The sequence below is a fragment of the Cricetulus griseus genome, chromosome 5 (genome assembly GCF_003668045.3).
Source record: "Cricetulus griseus strain 17A/GY chromosome 5, alternate assembly CriGri-PICRH-1.0, whole genome shotgun sequence".
NCBI lineage: Eukaryota > Metazoa > Chordata > Mammalia > Rodentia > Cricetidae > Cricetulus > Cricetulus griseus.
In genome coordinates this window covers 15,660,996-15,680,728 of record NC_048598.1, presented here as the reverse complement: position 1 = coordinate 15,680,728, position 19,733 = coordinate 15,660,996, and the positions used below count along the sequence as shown (strand labels likewise).

At 41.3% G+C, this 19,733-nt stretch overlaps 1 protein-coding gene across 1 annotated transcript in view; it reads left to right on the top strand.

The window, feature by feature from the left end:
* The window catches only part of Efcab2 (EF-hand calcium binding domain 2), a 94,404-nt gene extending 78,438 nt beyond the window's left edge, over nt 1–15,966 (top strand). Inside the window, exons 4-7 of the mRNA XM_027418863.2 lie at nt 10,074–10,153; nt 10,913–10,955; nt 11,048–11,114; nt 15,834–15,966. Of these exons, the coding sequence (XP_027274664.1) occupies nt 10,074–10,153; nt 10,913–10,955; nt 11,048–11,114; nt 15,834–15,949 (306 nt within the window). The 3' untranslated portion in view covers nt 15,950–15,966. The remainder of the gene's footprint in view (nt 1–10,073; nt 10,154–10,912; nt 10,956–11,047; nt 11,115–15,833) is intronic.
* Nucleotides 15,967–19,733: the final 3,767 nt, after the last annotated feature.

Here is a 19,733-nt window from a genome sequence, read left to right as displayed (position 1 = left end):
AGTTTCTCTGTGTATCCCTTGCAGTCCTGGAACTCACTCTGTAGACAGGGCTGGCCTTGGACTCGGGGGTGGGGGTGTGGGGGGGTGCAACTGTTGGGATTAAAGGTGTGTGCATGTTCATCCTTGGTCAAAACATTGGTGAATATGTTATTTATTTATTTGGTGCTAAAAGTGGAGCCCAGAGCCTATGCTAGACAAGCGCTCTACCACTGAGCTACATCTGTAGCATTGATTACCATGTAATGGAAAAGGCAGTGTCCAGTTTTCAAAAAGACCCTAATCCGTACCGGAAGAAGCCAGTGGCCATTCCCAATGTGAGGCTCTCGAACTGACTTCACTCTACCTTGGTAACAGTTGAGCTTTTTCCTGGAAAGTATAATACATCTCAACTGTCCTGTGGTCTTTTTCTTCTTTTTTATTAAGTTAATTAAAAAATTATGTGTGTGTCTCTTTTGCTTGTATGTATATGTACTACATGCACACATTGCCCTTAGAGGTCAGAAGGTTTAAGTTACAATTACAAAAGGTTGTGAGCTGCTGTGTGGGTGCTGGGAACTGAGCTGGGACCTCTGGAAGAGCAGCCAGTACTGTTACACACTGAGCCATCTCTCCAGCCTCGTCCTGTTTTTTTCTATATTAACAATGTAAAATAACTCTTCTGAATTGTGAATAAATTTTGCAATTGCATGTTACCATTTCTGCTTGAGTAGTAATTCAACCACTTTGGATAAAAATATGCTATAGGTATTTAACATATATAAACAAGTCTTACAGGTGTTTGCTGGAGGTACATTAAACTTTAGCAGTTAACTGTTCTGAGGACTGGTTTTATGTTCTCTGCCATTCTCCTCTGGTCCCTTCCCAAAGCTAGAGGTTGAAGCCAGGTAAGTACTCTACCAGAGAGTTACACTCCCCATTTCCCCCCTCTTTTTAAAAATCTGGGTAGCCACTTTCATGCTCAGTGGCATGTTCCCAATTAACATGTTTGTGTCCAAATTTCCCATTTTCCCCAATGTGTTTGTTGTCCACATGTGTTGAGACACACGTATGTGTGCAGGGGCATGCATGTGGAATCCAGAGCCTAACGCTGGTGTCTTCCTTGATTGCTTTCCTTTTTATATATTGAGGTCAGTCTCTTGCTTGAACACAGAACTTGCCTGTTGGCTGGTCTAGCAATTCTGTGGGCTCTGGGGATCTGAACTCTGGTCCTCATGCTTGCTGGGCCGGTGCTTTATCTATTGAGCCACCCTGTCCCCCCTCCCCCCCTCACCCCCCTCCCCTGCCCAAATTTCCCCATTTGGAAGGCTCTTGTCCTTGTTTCGCATTCTTTAAAGTATTTCTATTAACTCCTTGAGAATGTCTTACAATGTATTCTGACCATTCTTATTCCCACTCCCCTCCCTCCCTAGGGTCTCCCGGTACCACTCCCACACCCTGCCTGCCAACCCATGACCTCTTGTTTTTTCTTTTTTCTTTTTTTGGCAAGGTCTTATTCTGTGGTCCAGGCTGGCCTGGAACTTGCTATGTAGACAAAGTTGGTCTTGAACTCATGTCAGTCCATCTGCATCAGCCTTCCTTCCAAGTGCTGGGATTGCAAATATGAACCACCATTCCTGGCAGTTTTCCCTTTTTGGTGGGGACATCATGGCTTATTTATCTTTATTTACCAGACCATAATAGTGAGCACTAGTTAAATATATACTGTGTAAAAAAACTTTGCAGTATTTCTGAAAATGAAAACTTAAAGCAAAAGTTCTGATCATCTGCCCCGTAGAAACAACCCACAGTGAATTTAAGTGTTCTTGTTATACAAGCAGGAAATGAATGAGGTGATAGATATGTTAATTATCTTAGTTGTTGCAATAGTTTCACTATATGTGTATATCAAAGCATTTTGCTGTATATTTAAATATATACAATTTTAATTTGTCAATCTTGCCTCAATAAAACATTTAAAGAATTTAAAACAATAGAAGTGCTGATGAGAATATTTTATTATCTTTCCAACTTTCTGTTAAAAACTATCCTAAGAGGAAATTATTTGAATATAAAACCATTTGCAATAAAATAGTGTTTGTCACCTCTTAAACATTCTATGAATGTCGTATTTTAAATCCCATTACTTACACATGTTTAGAGAACATAGTAGATATGGCCTCTAGAGGGCAGTGTTGGGTCACAGAAAGAATTTTACAGTTTCAAAATGGACTTCTAAAAACAATTTAAAATGGAATTAAAAATTGTGTGTGTGTGTGTTTGTGTACCTGTGCATGTATATATGATGTCTGTGGCCACACACATGATGCCACAGTGGATATGTGAAGGTCAGAGGACAACGTTGTGGAATCTGCTCTCTCCATCTTTCCTTGGTTCTGGGACTGAGTAAAGGCCACCAGGCTTGTACAGACATCTCGCCATCCATTTTCTTACTTTTAAGTCACAAGGCTCCTGTTTATATTCATTGTCCTTCCTCTTTTGTTTAAACTGAAGAAAGTTTATGCTAGGCATGATGAGAAACACTTGTAATTCTCACACTGGAGAAAATGGGGCAGGGAGGTTAAGAGTTTTAAGGCCAACCTAGGTAATACAGCAAGACCCTGTCTCAGAGAGAGAGAGAGAAAGAGGGGGGCACTTGGGAGGCAGAGGCAGGCAGATCTCTGTAAGTTCGAGGCCAGCCTGGTCTCCAGAGCGAGTGCCAGGATAGGCTCCAAAGCTACACAGAGAAAGCCTGTCTCGAAAAACAAAAACAACAACAACAACAACAACAAAAAAAAAAACAAAAAAAAAAAAGAAAAAAGAAAAAAAAGAGAAAAAGAAAAAGAAAAAGAAAAGGATTAGGAGATTTGGTCTTGTTGGAGGAAATGTGTCCCCCTCTCTCTGCCTGTGGCTCTCAACTACAGTTCTCTTTTAAGTTTATGACTTCTTTGTCTTTTTTTAAAAAGATTTTATTGTATTTATGTTTTATGTATATAAATGCTCTACATGTATACCTGCAGGCCAGAAGAGAGCACGAGCTCTAAATTATAGATGGCTGTGAGCTACCATGTGGTTGCTAGGGATTGAACTCAGGACCTCTGGAAGAACAGTCAGGGCTCTTAACCTCTAACCCATCTCTCTAGCCCGACCTCTTTGTCTTTAATATATATATATATATCCCCCAAAATATATAAATACAACCTGATCAGTGCATATAATGTTACTTGTATGTATATTTTCAGGCTGACCATGTGGTATTAGATGGAATTCTTCCCTGGGGAAGACTGTTTCTCCTATTACCAACATTTCTTCATTTCCTGTAAATATACATATACTGAAAATAGATTTTTCTTTTTTATTCCTCTCTCATATATTACACCCTGACCTCAGTTTCTCCTCCCAGCTCCAGCCCTTCCCCCCACCTCTCTTCTCACCCAGATCCACTCCTCCTTCATTTCCCTTCAGAAAAGAGCAGGCTTCCAGGGATATCAACCAAACATGGCATATCACGTTATAGTAAGACTAGCGCCTCATATCTAGGCTGGATGAGGCAACCAACCAGGAGGCAAAAGGGTCCCAAAACATGCAAAAGAGTCAGTGACAGTCCCTGTTCTCACTGTTAGGAGTCCCACAAGAACACCAAACCACACAACCGTAACATATATGCAGGGGACCTAGGTCAGACCCCTACAGGCTCCCTGATTGTTGGTTCAGTCTCTGTGATCGCTTCTGAGCCCGGTTAGTTGATTCTGTGGGCTGTGTTCTTATGATGTCTTTGATCCCTCCAGGTCCTGCGGTCCTTCCTCCCCTTCTGCTGCTGGCTCCTGGAGCTCCACCTAATGTTTGACTGTGGCTTTCGGCAACAGTTGCTGCTGCTAAGGCTCTTTCCACGAGGATAGCAGCAGGGTATCATTAGGAATCATTTCATTGGCTTTTTTTTTTTTTTTCTCTTTTTAGCCCATCACCTTTGGTTCTTTCCTAGGTCTCTGGGCTATCCAGTCTCTGGTTCCTGGCCCTCCAGGCAGTGTCAGGCATGGGCTCCCTCTCATGGTGTGGGTCTCAAGTTGGATCAGTCATGGTTTGGCTGCTCCCACAAGTTCTGCATCATCTTTCCCTCAGGACATCTTGCAGGCAGGACAAATTGTAGGTCAAAGGTTTTGTGGCTGGGTTGGTGCCCCAATCTCTCCACTGGAAGCCTTGCTTGGTTACAGAAGACACCTGGCCTGGCACCGTATGCTCCAAAACTAGAAGTGTTTGCTCTAGTCACTCTTGTAGATTCCAAGGAGTTTCCAATGCACTAGGTTTCTACCTTACTACTAAAAGGTCCCCTAATTCTAGTCATCTCTCTCAGTACCCCCCCCACACTTGATCCCTCCTGTTCTCATCGACACCTGTCCCCAGTCCACCCAGGAAATCTCTTCTATTTCCCTTCTCATGGAGATTCATAGCCCCCATCCTGCTTTGGGCCCTCCTTATTACTTAGCCTCTCTGGGTCTGTGGACTGTAGCATGATTGTCCTTTATAGCTAATATCCACTTATGAGTGAGTACATAGCATGTTTGTCTTCTGGGTCTGGGTTACCTCACTTAGGATGATTTTTTCCATCCATATGTCTGTGAATTTCACGATGTCATTTTAAAAAATTGAATAATATTCCATTGTGTAAATGTACTATATTTTCTTTATTCATTCTTCGATTTAGAGATATCAGGTTGTTTCCAGGTTCTAGCTATCATGAATAAAGCTGCTGTGAACGTAGTTGGGCAAGGGTCCTTGTGGTAGGATGGAGTGGTATAGCTGGGTCTTGAGGTAGATTGATTCCCAATTTTCTGAGAAACCGCCATATTGATTTCCAAAGTAGATGTAGAACTTGCTCTTCTGCAAGCAATGGAGAAGTGTTTGCCTTGCTTCACATCCTTGACAGCATGAATTGTTACTTAGTTTTTTATCTTGGCCATTCTGACAGGTGTAAGATGGAATCTCAAAGTTGTTTTGATTTCCCTGATGGTTAAGAATGTTGAACATTTCTTTAAGTGTTTCTTAGCCACTTGAGATTCTTCTGTTGAGAATTCTGGGTTTAGATCTGTACTCCATTTTTAACTGGATTATTCGGTTTGTTGATGTCTAGTTTCTTGAGTTCTTTATATATTTTGGATATTATTTCTCTGTCACATTTGGAGTTGGTAAAAATCTTTTCCCTTTCTGTAGGCTGCCGTTTTGTCCTATTGATGGTTTCCTTTGCCTTACAAAAGCTTCTCAGGTTCATGAGATCCTATTTATTAATTGTCAATCTTAGTGCCTGCACTATTGATATTTTGTTCAGGAAGCTGTGTCCTGTGCTATGTGTTCAAGGCTATTCCCCACTTTCTCTTCTGTCAGGTTCAGTGTATCTGATTTTATGTTGACGTCCTTGATCAAGTTGAACTTGAGTTTTGTTCAGGGTGATAGATATGGATTGATTTGCATTCTTGTACATGCCGACCTCCAGTTAGACCAGCACTATTTTTTGTTTTCTTTTTTCCATTGTATAATTTTGGCTTCTTTGCTGAAATCAGGTGTCCATAAGTGTATGGATTTACATCTGGGTCTTCAATTTGATTCCACTAGTTAACTTGTCTGTTTTTATGCCAATGCCATGTAGTTTTTTTTTTTTTAATTGCTCTGTAGTACAGCTTAAAATCAGGGATGGTGACAGCTCTTTTTTTTGTTTGTTTGTTTTTGTTTTTGTTTTTCGAGACAGGATTTCTCTGTGTAGCTTTGGAGCCTATCCTGGCACTTGCTCTGGAGACCAGGCTGGCCTCGAACTCACAGAGATCTGCCTGCCTCTGCCTCCCAAGTGCTGGGATTAAAGGCGTGCGCCACCAACGCCTTGCCTTAGATTTTTTTTTTTTTTTTTTTTTTTTTTTTTTTTTTTTTTTAAATTGTGGGATTACTTTGAGTTTCTCTCCATTTAATGTCCTTTGTATCCCTGATGTTTCTAAGACTTTTATCATGAAGGGGTACTGGATTTTGTTAAAGGCTTTTTCAACATCTAACAAGATGATCATGAGGTAGTTTTTTCTTTCAGTTTGTTTATATGGTACATTTTGTTGACAGATTTTCATATGATGAACCATCTCTGCATCTTTGGGATGAAGCCTACTTGATCGTGGTGGATGATCTTTTTGATGTGTTCTTGGATTTGGTTTGCAAGTATTTTATTGAGTATTTTTGCATCAATGTTCAGGAGGGAAATTGGTCTGTAATTCTCTTTCTTTGTTGAATCTTTGTGTGGTTTTGGTATCAGGGTGACTGTGGCCTCATAAAATGAATTTGGCAATGTTCCTTTTATTTCTATCTTGTGGAATGAGCTGATGAGTATTGGCATTAGCTCTTCATTGAAAGTATGGTAGAATTCTGTGCTTAAAAACATCTGGCCTTGGGCTTTTCTTTCTTTCTTTTCTTTTTTGGTTGGGAGACTTTTAATGATGGCATCTATTTCCTTGGGGGTTATAGGTCTGTTTAAATTGTTTATCTGGTCTTAATTTAACTTTGGTAAGAGGTATCTATCAAGAAAATTGTCCATTTTTTTTTTTAGATTTTCTAATTTTATGGAGTACAGGATTTTGAAGTATGACCTAATGATTTGTTGACTTTCCTCATTGTCTATTTTTATGTCCCCTTTCTGTTTCTGATTTTGTTAGTTTGGATATTCTCTCTCTGTCTTTTAAATAGTTTGGGTATTTGTATATCTTGTTTATTTTCTCAAAGAACCAACTCTCTGTTTCATTAATTCTTTGTATTGTTCTATTTTTTTATTTCAGCCCTCAGTTTATTTCCTGTCTTCTTCTCCTTTTGGGCGTTTGCTTCTTTTTGTTCTAGAGCTTTCAAGTGTGGTGTTAAGTTGCTAGTATGAGATCTCCACAATTTCTTTATGCAGGTACTTAGTGCTTTGAACTTTCCTCTTAGCACAGATTTCATTGTGTCCCATAAGTTTGGGTATGTTGTGCATGCATTTCATTTCTTTCTGTCTTTCTGCCCTGACCCAATAGTCATTCAATAAGGAGATGTTCAATTTCCATGATTTTGTAGACTTTCTGTTGTTGCTGAAATACAGTTTTAATCTGTGACTGGTCTGATAGGATACAGGGAGTTATTTCAGTTTTCTTGTATCTGTTGAGACTTGCTTTGTGTCTTAGTCTGTGGTCAATTTTGGAGACAGTTTCATGAGGTGCTGAGAAGAAAGTATATTCTTTTGTGTTTGGATGAAATGTTCTATAGATATCTGTTAGGTCCATTTGGTTTACACTGTCTGTTAACTCTATTATTTCTCTGTTTACTTTTGTCTGGATAACCTGTCCATTGGTGAGAGTTGGGTATTGAAGTCTCCTACTATTAATGTGTGAGGTTCAATGGGTGATTCAAGCTTTAATAATGTTTCTTTTATAAATGTGGGTGCTCCTGCATTTGGGGCTTGGATGTTAAGGATTGAAATGTCATCTTGGTGAATTTTTCCTTTGATGAGTATGAAGTATCCTTTCCTATCACTTTTGATTAATTTTGGTTTGATGTCTATTTTGTTAGATATTAAAATAGACATACCAGCTTGCTTCTTGGGTTCATTTGCTTGGAAAAATCTTTTTCCATCACTTTAATGTCTGTTTTTGAGGTTGAAGTGTGTTTCTTGTATGCAACAGAGGTGTGGGTTCTGTTTTTGTAACCATTCTATTAGTCTGTGTCTTTTTATTTGGGAATTGAGTCCAGTGATATTGAGACATATTAATGACCAATGATTGTTACTTCCTGTTATCTTGTTGTTTTTGATGATAATTGTGTGTTTGTGTTGTGCTTCCCTTTTTTTGGTTTTGCTGATGTGAAATTATTTCCTGTGTTTCATGGGTGTAATTAACTTTCTTGGGTTGGAATTTTCCTTCTAGTACCTTCTGTAGGGCTAGATTTGTGGATAGATATTGTTTAAATTTGACTTTGCCATGGGATAGCTTGTTTTCTCTGTCTGTGATAATTGAAAAATTTGCTTTGTATAATAGTCTGGCTGTCATTTGTGGTTTCTTAGAGTCTGCAAGACATCTGTCCAGGGCCTTCTGGCCTTTTGAGTCTCCATTGAGAAGTCGGACGTAATTCTAATAAGTCTGCTTTTATATGTTACTTGGCCTTTTCCCCTTGCAGCTTTTTATATTTTTTCTTGGTTCTGTATGTTTAGAGTTTTGATTATTATGTGGCGTGGAACTTTCTTTTCTGGTCCAATCTATTAGGTGTTCTGTAACCTTCTTGTACCTTTATAGGCATGCCATTTTATAAGTTGGGAAATTTTTCTTCTATGATTTTTGGTAAAAATACTTTCTGGGCTTTTGAACTGGGATTCTTCTTTATTCCTATTATTCTTAGGTTTGGTCTTTTCATAATGTCCCAGATTTCCTGGATGTTTTGTGTAAGGATTTTTTTTTTAGATGTAACATTTTCTTTTACTGTTGTATCTATTTCTTCTATCATATCTTCAATGTTGGTGAGACTTCATGGTGTAGATTCTCTGAAGTTTCCAGGAGACACAGAGATTGACTTTTAAAAAGTCTTCCCTGAGGTTTAAACCCCAGAGTCCATAAAGACTCTACCACTGAGCCTCACCTGCATTCAGATGTTTAACCTTTAAGTCTCTGTGTTCTGGGAGTTTCAGACTACCGAGCTATATTAACATGAATTGTCAAAATGCTCATCATAGACCTTAGAGGAAGCTGAAGAAATTGTTCACATGGTACAGAAATTCTGAAACATGATGTCCCTAGATGGGTTTGATTTTCTCTGATAATGGATTCTGAAGACTCTACTCATACAGACTCATATGAACATTAAAAATAGTTGTCATTTGGATGACAGTGTATTCTACTTAATAGCCACCCATAGATTTATTTTTTGTTGAAACAATAAATCTCTTAAAAACTCATCTGTTCAATTGGGATCTATGAGCCTTTTAATAGGATTTTTGAAAGAAAGTGCAGGATTTATAGCTCCGTATAAATTGCCTGACATGGAAGTTAAGGTCAGTAGAGCTTTGTTCAGTCGGTCGGAGTTGAACCCGGAAGCAAAAAAGACTTGTTTCTTTCTCGTTCTGTAGTGCTAGGTGCCAAAAGCTCTCATCTTTAGAATAGTATTTTCTTAACTTAGGATGACAGAGCAGAGTTCTAGTACTCAGGAAAGTATTTCATAAGTACAAGAATGATTTGAGATGTAGGTCGGTCCTTGAGATGATGTATTCAGGGTTCCTCATTTCACGGAAAGACAGTGCATTTGTGCAAGTCAGAATCTGGGAGTCATTTTAGATGCCTTTTCCCCCTAATCTGTAATGGGTGAATGCTGTCACTCTGTCAAGTCTTCTTAAAGGTCACATACCCACTCTCCTCATGGCCACCACTCCAATCTGCACCATCACCCTTTGTCTGAAGTAGCCACCTCATCCACAACAGAGTGACCTTTCAAAACACACACCTATGAGACTGTCTGTGGTTTTGCATTGTTCTCAGGATAACAGGGAATGGCTGTTCTGGGGATGATAGGGTCTCTCTCCAGCCTCTTCCAGCCCAGACACTACAGTTGCCAGTGACTTCCCTGATGCGCTGATGGGAGAGGCTTCCTGTGCTCTGTGCTCCACTAGACCCACATTCCTTTGCTCATGGTGTTTGCATAGATCTAGATTTAGACATTCAAGCCAGGCATGGTGGTTCATGTCTGACATACCACCATAGGGGAGGCTGAGCAGGAGGATCATTTCAAGTTTGCATAGTAAAAACAAATTGGATACTTGCTTTTGTGTTCGGTGTGTGGGAGCACACATGCCAGAGGTTAACTCTGAGTGACAATCCACTGTGATGCAATTACACACCTTGCTTTTGACATGAGTGCTAGGAATTGAGTTTAGGTCCTCAGGGTTGAGTGGCAAGCAGGTTACTGAATTGTATGTGTCTCTCCTGCAGAAAACAAGCTCCACAAGCTGCATTTGTGTCTATAGTCTCATCACCAAGTCCTAACCTTGTCTCAGTGTTTGAAAGAAAGTAGTTGCTCAGTATATTTGTTGAATGAATAAATGACTGTTTCTAATTGTTCAGGTGGAAGAAGAGGAACCCACCGGATACATTCGTTTTGAAAAGTTTCTTCCAGTGATGACCAAAGCACTTCTGGAAAGAAAGTAAGGAAGTAAATCCAATTTTAAGACAAGATAACTAGAATGGCAGTAATTTCAAAACATTTGGCTGGCCAGGTGTGATGCCTTATGCCTGTAATTCCAGCATTGATGGGCTGAGGAAGGAGGATTGCCACAAACCTGAGGCTAGCCTTAGTTATGGAGTTTCAGGCCATCCTGAGCTACAGAGTTTTGCCTCAAAACCAAACCAAACCAAACCAAACCAAACCAAACCAAACCAAACCACTTGGCCTTTTATATTTTATTTACCCAGTCTATATCTTAGGGTAGTTTCCTCTAGCCTTTCAGTGTACTGCAGACTGGTTTAGGGATGTGCTTATAAATATAAACCATGCTAGCATTTATTAATACAAGCAAGAAATAATGAAAAGGAAAAGGAGCTACAAAACCAACAACATTGTAGTTATATTTAACTGTGAATTACTATTTAAAAATAAAAATTAACATTAGTTACTTTCCTAGCATAAGACAGCATTAGCATATGACAGTTGATTGATTGTAGATGTTTTGGTTGTAGATAAATTTATTTTTATATCAATGAGAAAATGCTAATAGGTAATACCAAACATTCCTGTGGGGTAGGTACTGTTGACTTTCATATCCAGAAATCCAAAGAAATTTCATCAAGGGAAATGCCATTAGCATAGTATATTAGTGGCTTTTATTTTGCCTAATGCAGTCATTTATCATGTAGAGACTGAGATAAATATGCTGGCATTAACTCACTTTATTGTAAAATTACAGATACAGACCAATTGGTGAAGATGTCCTTCTCAGAGCTTTTGAGGTGGGTGAACTCCAGATTATTCATGTATATGTGAAAAACTAATTCATCATATAGTATTTATTCAACAAAGAAAATATATCTACTTTCCCCAGGTTTTGGATCCAGCTAAACGAGGGTTTCTGACCAAGGACGAACTGATCAAATACATGACTGAGGAAGGTCAGAGCACTTTATTTCTTATTTGAGTAATTTATGCAAAGATAAATAGGCTTAAAGATGTTTATTTTTTAATTGTGTGTGTGTGTGTGTGTGTGTGTGTGTGTGTGTGTGTCTGTGTGTCTGTGTGTCTGTGTGTGTCTGTGCATCTGAATGCAGTACCCATAGAGACCAGAAGCATCATGTCCCCTGTAGCTAAAGTTACAGATGGTTGCCAGCAACCTGACATGGATACTGGAAACTGAACTCAGGTTCTTGGCAAGAACAGTGCATGGTTTTAACTGCTGAACCATCTCTCCAGCCCAATTAATAAGTTCTAAACAATTATGCAAAAGTTATGGGAGGCGATACTTTAAAAGCAATTGTTTGGTTAAATAATTTATTTATTATTCCTATTATTTTGGTTTGGTATTTGATTTTGTGTAATAGAAGTGTAATGATTACTTGTATAAATTGTGTTTACTTTATTCACTTAAAATATTTTCTGAATAAAAGACATGCCACTTAATATGAGCTGTCAATCATAAACCAATGCCTTTTTAGACAGAAGATTTGAATTATAGTATATAAAAATTTCTTTCAAAAGACTGTCTTCGGTGGTAAAGTTGCAAACAATATAGCCTAATTGAATGCAAATTCACGCAAAACTGTATTTTCTTACGATAATGGGACCTCCTCTGACAAATACCTATATATTTCCTTAAATGTTCTCTTTTTATGTCAATATATATATGTGTGTGTGTGTTTCCGCTAACTGTAAGCAGCATGATGGACAATCATTAATGCTGTTCAGACACACACACCCTGCACTAAGGAAGGAGTTCTGCTTCCTCTACACACACACACACACACACACACACACCCTGCACTATCTTCAGCTCCCAGATGCACAGGCCACGTGGTGAGTGATGCAACAGTCACCCATCAGTTGGACATGGACATGGGTATCATTTTGAGCAAGGAGACCAGTACTGGAAGCTCTATGCACACCTGATTTGGCCATTTTAACTCAGTTCCCCCTCAGGAAACAGGAAGTGAGAGAAGGAGTAAGATGAAAGCCATAGCTGCCATCCAGGATCCCCTACTATGTTAAAATCATCTGAGTAGTTAACTTAACTAATTAACCCAGGATGAAAGGAAGTTAACCCTAAAGTATATTGGGCCACATGAAATTAATAAAAACAGCCAAAGAGGTTGAGTCATTCCCACTGTGTGCCTGTTGTATGTTTATTGGTAAAGCACAGTGGACGGTAATGACACTGGAATCTGATCCCTTTCTTGAGAAGCAAAGCTAACTTGTGAAATAGATCAATATGAGACATTAGAAAAATAGCTATCAGAAGATCAATGCAAGCTGAAACTAGCCTGGAAAGGTTGGCCTGGGAAGAGAGAATAGCTTCCTTGAGAAGGTAGGTTTATTCGTTTGCTTTTGTTTTGAGACAGGGTTGCATTCTATAACCCAGATGAATCTGGTGTTTACTACGTATGCCAGGCTGGCATTAAACTCAAGGCAATTCTCCTGCTTCAGCCTCTCAGATGGGATTACAGATGGGAGCCACCATTCTGTGCTTCAGAAGATAGGGTGAGCCATCCAGGGCAGGCGTAGTGAGATCTTATATGTTATAGCACCCTAAGAAAGGATGAGCCATCCAGGGCAGGCGTAGTGAGGTCATCTATGTTATAGCACCCTAAGATAGGATGAGCCATCCAGGGCAGGCGTAGTGAGGTCATCTATGTTATAGCATCCTAAGATAGGATGAGCCATCCAGGGCAGGCGTAGTGAGGTCATCTATGTTATAGCATCCTAAGATGGGATGAGCCATCCAGGGCAGGCGTAGTGAGGTCATCTATGTTATAGCATCCTAAGATGGGATGAGCCATCCAGGGCAGGCGTAGTGAGGTCATCTATGTTATAGCATCCTAAGATGGGATGAGCCATCCAGGGCAGGCGTAGTGAGGTCATCTATGTTATAGCATCCTAAGATAGGATGAGCCATCCAGGGCAGGCGTAGTGAGGTCATCTATGTTATAGCATCCTAAGATGGGATGAGCCATCCAGGGCAGGCGTAGTGAGGTCATGTATGTTATAGCACCCTAAGATAGGATGAGCCATCCAGGGCAGGCGTAGTGAGGTCATCTATGTTATAGCACCCTAAGATGGGATGAGCCATCCAGGGCAGGCGTAGTGAGGTCATCTATGTTATAGCACCCTCACACATCATAGTATCAGCATGTGAGTTTCAACAGATGCGCTATGAATGAACAAATGAGAAGCTGATTGAAGACAGATTCAGTTGGTTTGTGGGAAATGGAGAAATGGAACAGAATCTGGAAGGAAGGCAGCCAGGTACAAGGAAGAAGGCGAGCTCAGCCAGCCTTTGAGTCTTGTTGGAGGGAGGGAGGTGGTTTGGGGCTGAATTGTAGAGGCCTGCTCTTGAGCTCAGGGCATCCCCTGGGCGGTGGAGAGTTGGACTGAGTCACCCATTGTAGCAGTGCTGTGGGAAAGTGATTCTGGTGCTGGTCAGTTTGTAGGTGAGTAAGACAGGTGCAGCCAGCGAGATGAGCAGGGGGCTCCTTCAGCATTCCCAGGGTTCCCTAATACAGGCCTGGCCTGGCACAAGGACTAGAAAAGGGAATTAATGCAGTATAACTTTATCACAGGACCCTGGGCCATGGTGAATAACAGAGGGCAGGGGACGAAAATGGATGACGAGTATAAAGGAACACCAGGCTTTTGCCCTGGACCATGGATGTCAATAATAGTAATGCTACCGACTGAGACAGTGAAGTCAGGCACTACGGTACTGTGGGTAGGGATGACATGGCCATGTGGGTCACAGGAATATGCTTCATGAGAACTTCCAGGAAGGCATACTTACAGAGTTCTTGTACTCCAGGGCAACTGTTGCCTATCCTAATAGACAGAGCCTGCATCAGTTCTTTTCAGAGAAGGATATAAATGGTTTCAGTTATTTATTCAACATTATTCAATTTCTTCCAAGTTGTCTGAGCCAGTATATTTGTTAGGTACATATAAGATGCACTGTGATATCTTAATGCATCATTATTATTGGATGGAAAACACTCTTCCTCTAAGTACATTTGCAGCTGCCTAGTTCAGTAAAATGGTTGCTTAAGAAATGATATATTTTTTTAAGAGAGATGGTTTTTCTGTGTATCACTGATTGTCCTGGAACTCTCTCTGTAGACCAGGCTGGCCTTGAACAAAGAGATCCACTTGCCTGTGCCTTCTCAGTGCTGGGATTAAAGGTGTGCGCCACAGGCCTGGCTAAGAAGTGCTATTTTGGTTCTGAAAATTCCAAATTGTTTTTAAGTGTATCCAAGCTTTTGGACTATAAAGTTACTTCCATGTCCTCTCATAGTATCCACAGAACAGCCAACACAACTTTAAGTTTAAGAATGTACATTCTAAATGCCCAGGAGATTGTAAGATAGACACCATAAACCACACTGAGTGTACCTACAAGTACCTGTCAAGTATCTACCAGACAGAGTTCATGTGTGTCCAGTATGTATATTGCATCAGATGGTATTTAGCATCAGAAAAGATCTTAAGCCTTTAAAAAACAAATGCATGTTGCTATGTGTCAGATGTTTGTGGAAGTGCTATTTGAATAATAACAGATTTAATCCTTTTACCAAGCCCATGGGTGGAGAGTATTAGCATCATCTGTATTGTGTAGACTGGGAAGATAGGTTAAGCAACCTGCCCAAGATCATAAAGCTAGCAAGAGGGCTAGAACTTGACTCTGTGAGGCTTGTCCTTTAAGATGTGCCTCTCAGTGTTGAGCAGTTTTCCTGCTATCTTAACCCAAATGCTGTGCAGGCAGTGTGGCAGAGGGACTCCTGTGGTCAAGGCTTAGTCTAAGCAGCTCTGTGGAGTGCTTCGGCCAAGCTTGTCATCTGGCGTTCAGACTCGTCCCCGTTCACTTGAGGGCAGGCTGCATTGCTCATGTGCTGTGAATGGAGATGTAGTTCTCTCCTCTTGTGAGGTGTCTGGGAGATTAACTTAGTATGTGTGAAACACTTCAATCAGTGTCAGTGAGTACTGGCTGCTGGGTGCTCCTCCCCTCCCCCCCCTCCTGGCTTCCATATTTTTCTGGAGTTTGTGTCCTACCTTGGTGAAGCCAGTTTCCAAGATGGCTCTCAATTGTTACCTGAGTCCAACTGAAGCTCACAGATTTTTCTCTCTAACTTTCCATTTCATCTGACTTCAACTAGCCCAGACTGAAACAAGGATGATTGATGAGTGGCATCTGTGGTGGGGTTAAACCAGTGTGAGAGATACCTGATGTAGTGATCAAGTGTCCTGTCTCTCTCTTCAGCTATCTCCTCATAGTTTCACTAACATAATAATTAGATTCATCTATAGAACTTCAGCTTCAAGCAGATACTTTTGCAATTTCACTAATTTTAATTTAAGTGAGTAAACAACTTCTTTCATGGTGTTTTATGTTCTGCTGCTGTTTTGACTGAAATGATGTGTTCTATAGGTAACAACCAGGTAGTGAGTCTGCGGCCTTGCAGAGGGTGTGGCAGCACGCCTTTTGAACTTCCAGATTCTCAGGTGTTGGCCGTCCAGCTCCCGTGGAGAAACTAGACACAGCTGGGGGCCTGTGTTCCCCATGGCAATGGAGCTGGCTAGAGGAAAGAGAAAAATCTCCCGTCTGTAAATGATGGTCTCCCTTCTTGTCTCTCCAGGTGAGCCTTTTTCTCAGGAGGAAATGGAAGAAATGTTGTCTGCTGCAATTGACCCCGAATCAAATGCCATCAATTACAGGGACTACATAGCAATGATGGTGATAGATGAAAATTAAACGCTCCAAAGACTTCTTTTCTTTTTCCTTCTTTGAGATGACTGTAAGGACTTAATTTCTAATTGAAAGGATAGTTTGAAAAATTGTTTGTCCTAATTATTTTCACATTTTAGCTTATAATTTCTATATTTAGTGCCTTATGCCGTAATTGTTTCAAGGTATTTTGTTTTCTAGAGATGACCTATTTAAAACATAAATTTGTTTAGTATGACCAGATTTATGGGGTGACAAGTTGATTACTTAGAAGGAATTGTAAAACATTTTAACACTAAATGTATTAATTGCTTATTTTCCACAACTAGGCCAATGTTACCTTGAAATTAATTAAACAGAAAATGAAGACTGATCATAACACCCTAAGATTTGGGATAGAAAGCTCTGTGGGCAGAACTGTCCCAGCCTGGACGTGGACGGCAGTGCGGCACGAGGTGCTCTTTAGAGCATCCTAAATGCTCGCACAAGCCGAACGTAGAGGGAGAGCGACTGGAATAACTACTAATAATTGATTTCTTGTGAATGCCAATTACAAATCTCATTTGAGAGTCTAATAACTTTGCGTAAAATTGAAATTTGCTCATCCAGCATGTTGCCATTTATGGAATAGCTAAAGGAGGTGAGATAATTGAATCTAGAGAAAGGGAGACTGAATGAAAACTCATAATGGCAATTCCTTTTTTGCTCTTTAGAATCCTCACCTATTCAGAATATCTGTCACGGGCATATTGTCCTGAGCCCTGAATGTATTCAGCCTGTTGTTACCAGACTGTAGTACCTGAAACGGACCGACTCTATAGGAAAGAGGTTCATTTAGCTCACAGTCATAGATGGTCAAGGTCCAGGCAACATTGTGTGTGCTGAGTGGGGCCACTCTTACATGCTTCTCGCCAAAGTGCAGTTAGCCAGACAGGAGCACATGGTGGAGCAAGCAGGGGCAGAGGGGCTGGGGGGTGGGAGTCAGGCTTGCTCGATTTGTAAGAATTACTCTCCAGGCTGGGAGGTGGCTCAATGGGGAAAGCATTTGCAGAGAATCACTAGGTAACATGCTGGAAGCTGGAGGTGGAAGACGGATTGGATTCTAATTAGTCAAGGTCCCAGTTTAGTCAGGGAGACCTACAAGTCAATCAGCAGTCACATGTTGAGGGGACTGAATATTGCACAAGACAAGCAGTTGACTCAGCCTGGTGGGGGTGAGCGTGTTTTCTAGTGGGCAGACTAAAGCAGGTAGCACATGACTTACAAACTTATTAGTTCTTAAGTTTTGAAAACCAACCATACTTCAGAGCAGAGAGCACTTCAGCAGAAGGACAGCAAATCAAAACCCCAGAGTGTCATGAAACACAAGCATCTGGGAATTGAAAGTCTGCTTTATAGATATTTGGGACCTGATGAGAGATGAAAGGTTGGAGCGGGAGACAGGAACCATGTCCTAAGAGATAATGGGCTAATTGGGGTTAAGCTTTCAGTGTCTGAAGGAGAATTTTATTCTAACATCACAGAGAAAGGAGCTGGAGTTGCAAATAGCCTGAGAAACGATGTGAAATGCGGTGGGGAGAGCAGCTGGCAGGCTGTTTGGTTGGCAGGATTGATGGACTAGGGAAAGTCAAGCACAAAGCCGGGCTTCTGGCGTGAACACTTGGTAAATAATGACACCAGACATTCAGATAAGACACCCAAGGAGCAGGCTAATGAGCTTGACTGTGGTCATCCCTGGCCTGGGAGCTTGTGGAACATAGAAAAGTCAATTGGATAAACAAGGGACATCTGCTAGAGACATGGGCTTCGGAGTTGTCAGCATACAGTGTCCAGGAGAGAAAATAAAAGATAGTCAAGGACAGAACTGGGAGAGATAGTGAGTTTGGGGGCGCAGAGAGGAGCCTGTAGAACATGGGAAGGGGCCAGAGATGAGGGAAAGCCAGAGGAAGCCATGGCAGGAGAGACTCTTGGAGAGACAGGAGCCAAGCCAGATATGGTGAAGATATGAAGTAATTGATAATGGAGAAACATCCCTCAGTTTCAGCGCCAACATGTTCACTGAGAACCTCTCGTGGGACAGACTTGCCAGCCAAGTGGCAGGTAGTGGAGTCCAGTGGCTTCAGGGATAAACAGATACAAGAAGAACCTGGAGGACAGGCTACTGGGCAGTAGAGAGAGTAGAGAGAGATAGAGGGAGGGAGTTTGGAAGCCGTAAACTGTGCTGTATGTTTGTATTTAGAGAGTCAAGACAAGGCAGAGAGCACAGGACACCCGAGAGGCCAGGACCCAGGGCTGCAAATGTCTTGACCTTGGTTATGGACATTGACTTGGTTATGGATGTAGTCTCTCTCTAGTGACCTCGAGCTCTGCTGTCTTTTGTTGTTGTTAAGGTAGGGTCTTGCTGTGCTTACAATTTATGACCCATCTTCTTCTGCCTCCCTAGTGCAGGCCCAAGCCTCTGCACCCAGCTGCACTGTCTAGATGAATGAGAAGGAAGACGGTAGGTTATAAAGCTAGAGGAGATGGAGCAAGTCTGAAGTATGTTGTGGGAAATGAAGGAGCTGGGGAAATCGTCTACAAAAGAGTTTTCAAAATGCCCTAGAGGATTTTGTCTATGGAAAGTGTTGTTGAGTCAGGGTGGGGGAAATGGAAGGAGAGAAGTCAAGACTGATTCAGAGTGAGCAGAGAGAGTGGCGATGATCGTCTGTAGGCTAAGGTGAGAGGGAAATCCAGCTGGGAGCCGGCTTGCATGGAGGACTGTAAGACTCCAAAGGGCAGTCACCTGATGTGTGGTCAGATGACATGCCATTCCTGGAAACAATATGCTGTCCTTGCGGTTTGACTTCATTGATTGGTGTAGAGCACTTCTTTATTCTTTGTTATTGCTAATTAGTAATAGGATACAGTGCTTATACATCTCCCAGTATGTACCAGGCACTGTTCTAAGTGCTTTACTTATATCTACTCATTTAACCCCCTTGATGACCCAGTGAAATAGGGACCATTATTCCAAGGGAGTGACAAAGAAGTTCCACAGCTATAAGGGACTGTACTGATCAGCCTTCATAGGTTTTGCTGTGGTGCCAAGTCTTCACAACAAACATCATTTTTGTTCATGTTTCATGTCAGCTGGGACTCTGCTTCGTGTGTGTTATTTTTCTTCACTTCTTTCATAAGTAGAGTGATTATATGTCCCCGTCCACCCTGGGTGGACCAGCCTGCATGTGCTGCCCAGCAGATCGTTGGCATTTCTCCTTTTTACTCTTAGAATGTCTTCATGAAAGTGGTGATGAAAATCACTCCTGGGGCTGGGCAGATGTCTCAGTGGTAAAGGTGCCTGATGTACAAACATAAGGGCCTGGCTTCAACCCCAGCACCCACATAAAAAGCTGGGCACTTATTATCTTGTCAATGGGGAGGCAGACACGGGAAGATCTAGCCTAAGTGGTGAGCCTCAGATCCCAAAATGAGGCATTACCTCAAGAATGAGTGACTCCCGAGGAACACCCAAAGTTGACCTCTGTGCTATACATTCATGTACACACATGTGCATGCGCACCCATGCAGTACTACTATGTACATTCATGTACACGCATGTGCGTGTGCACCCATGCAGCACGACTGTGCGCATTCATGTACACACATGTGCGTGCGCACCCATGCAGCACGACTATGCACATTCATTCATGTACACACATGTGCATGCATACCCATGCAGTACGACTATGCACACCCATACGTATGAATCAGTTCTGGAAAGTTATACGAAAGCACCAATGGTTGAGATGGAAAGTACCCCTTCAACAGTTTC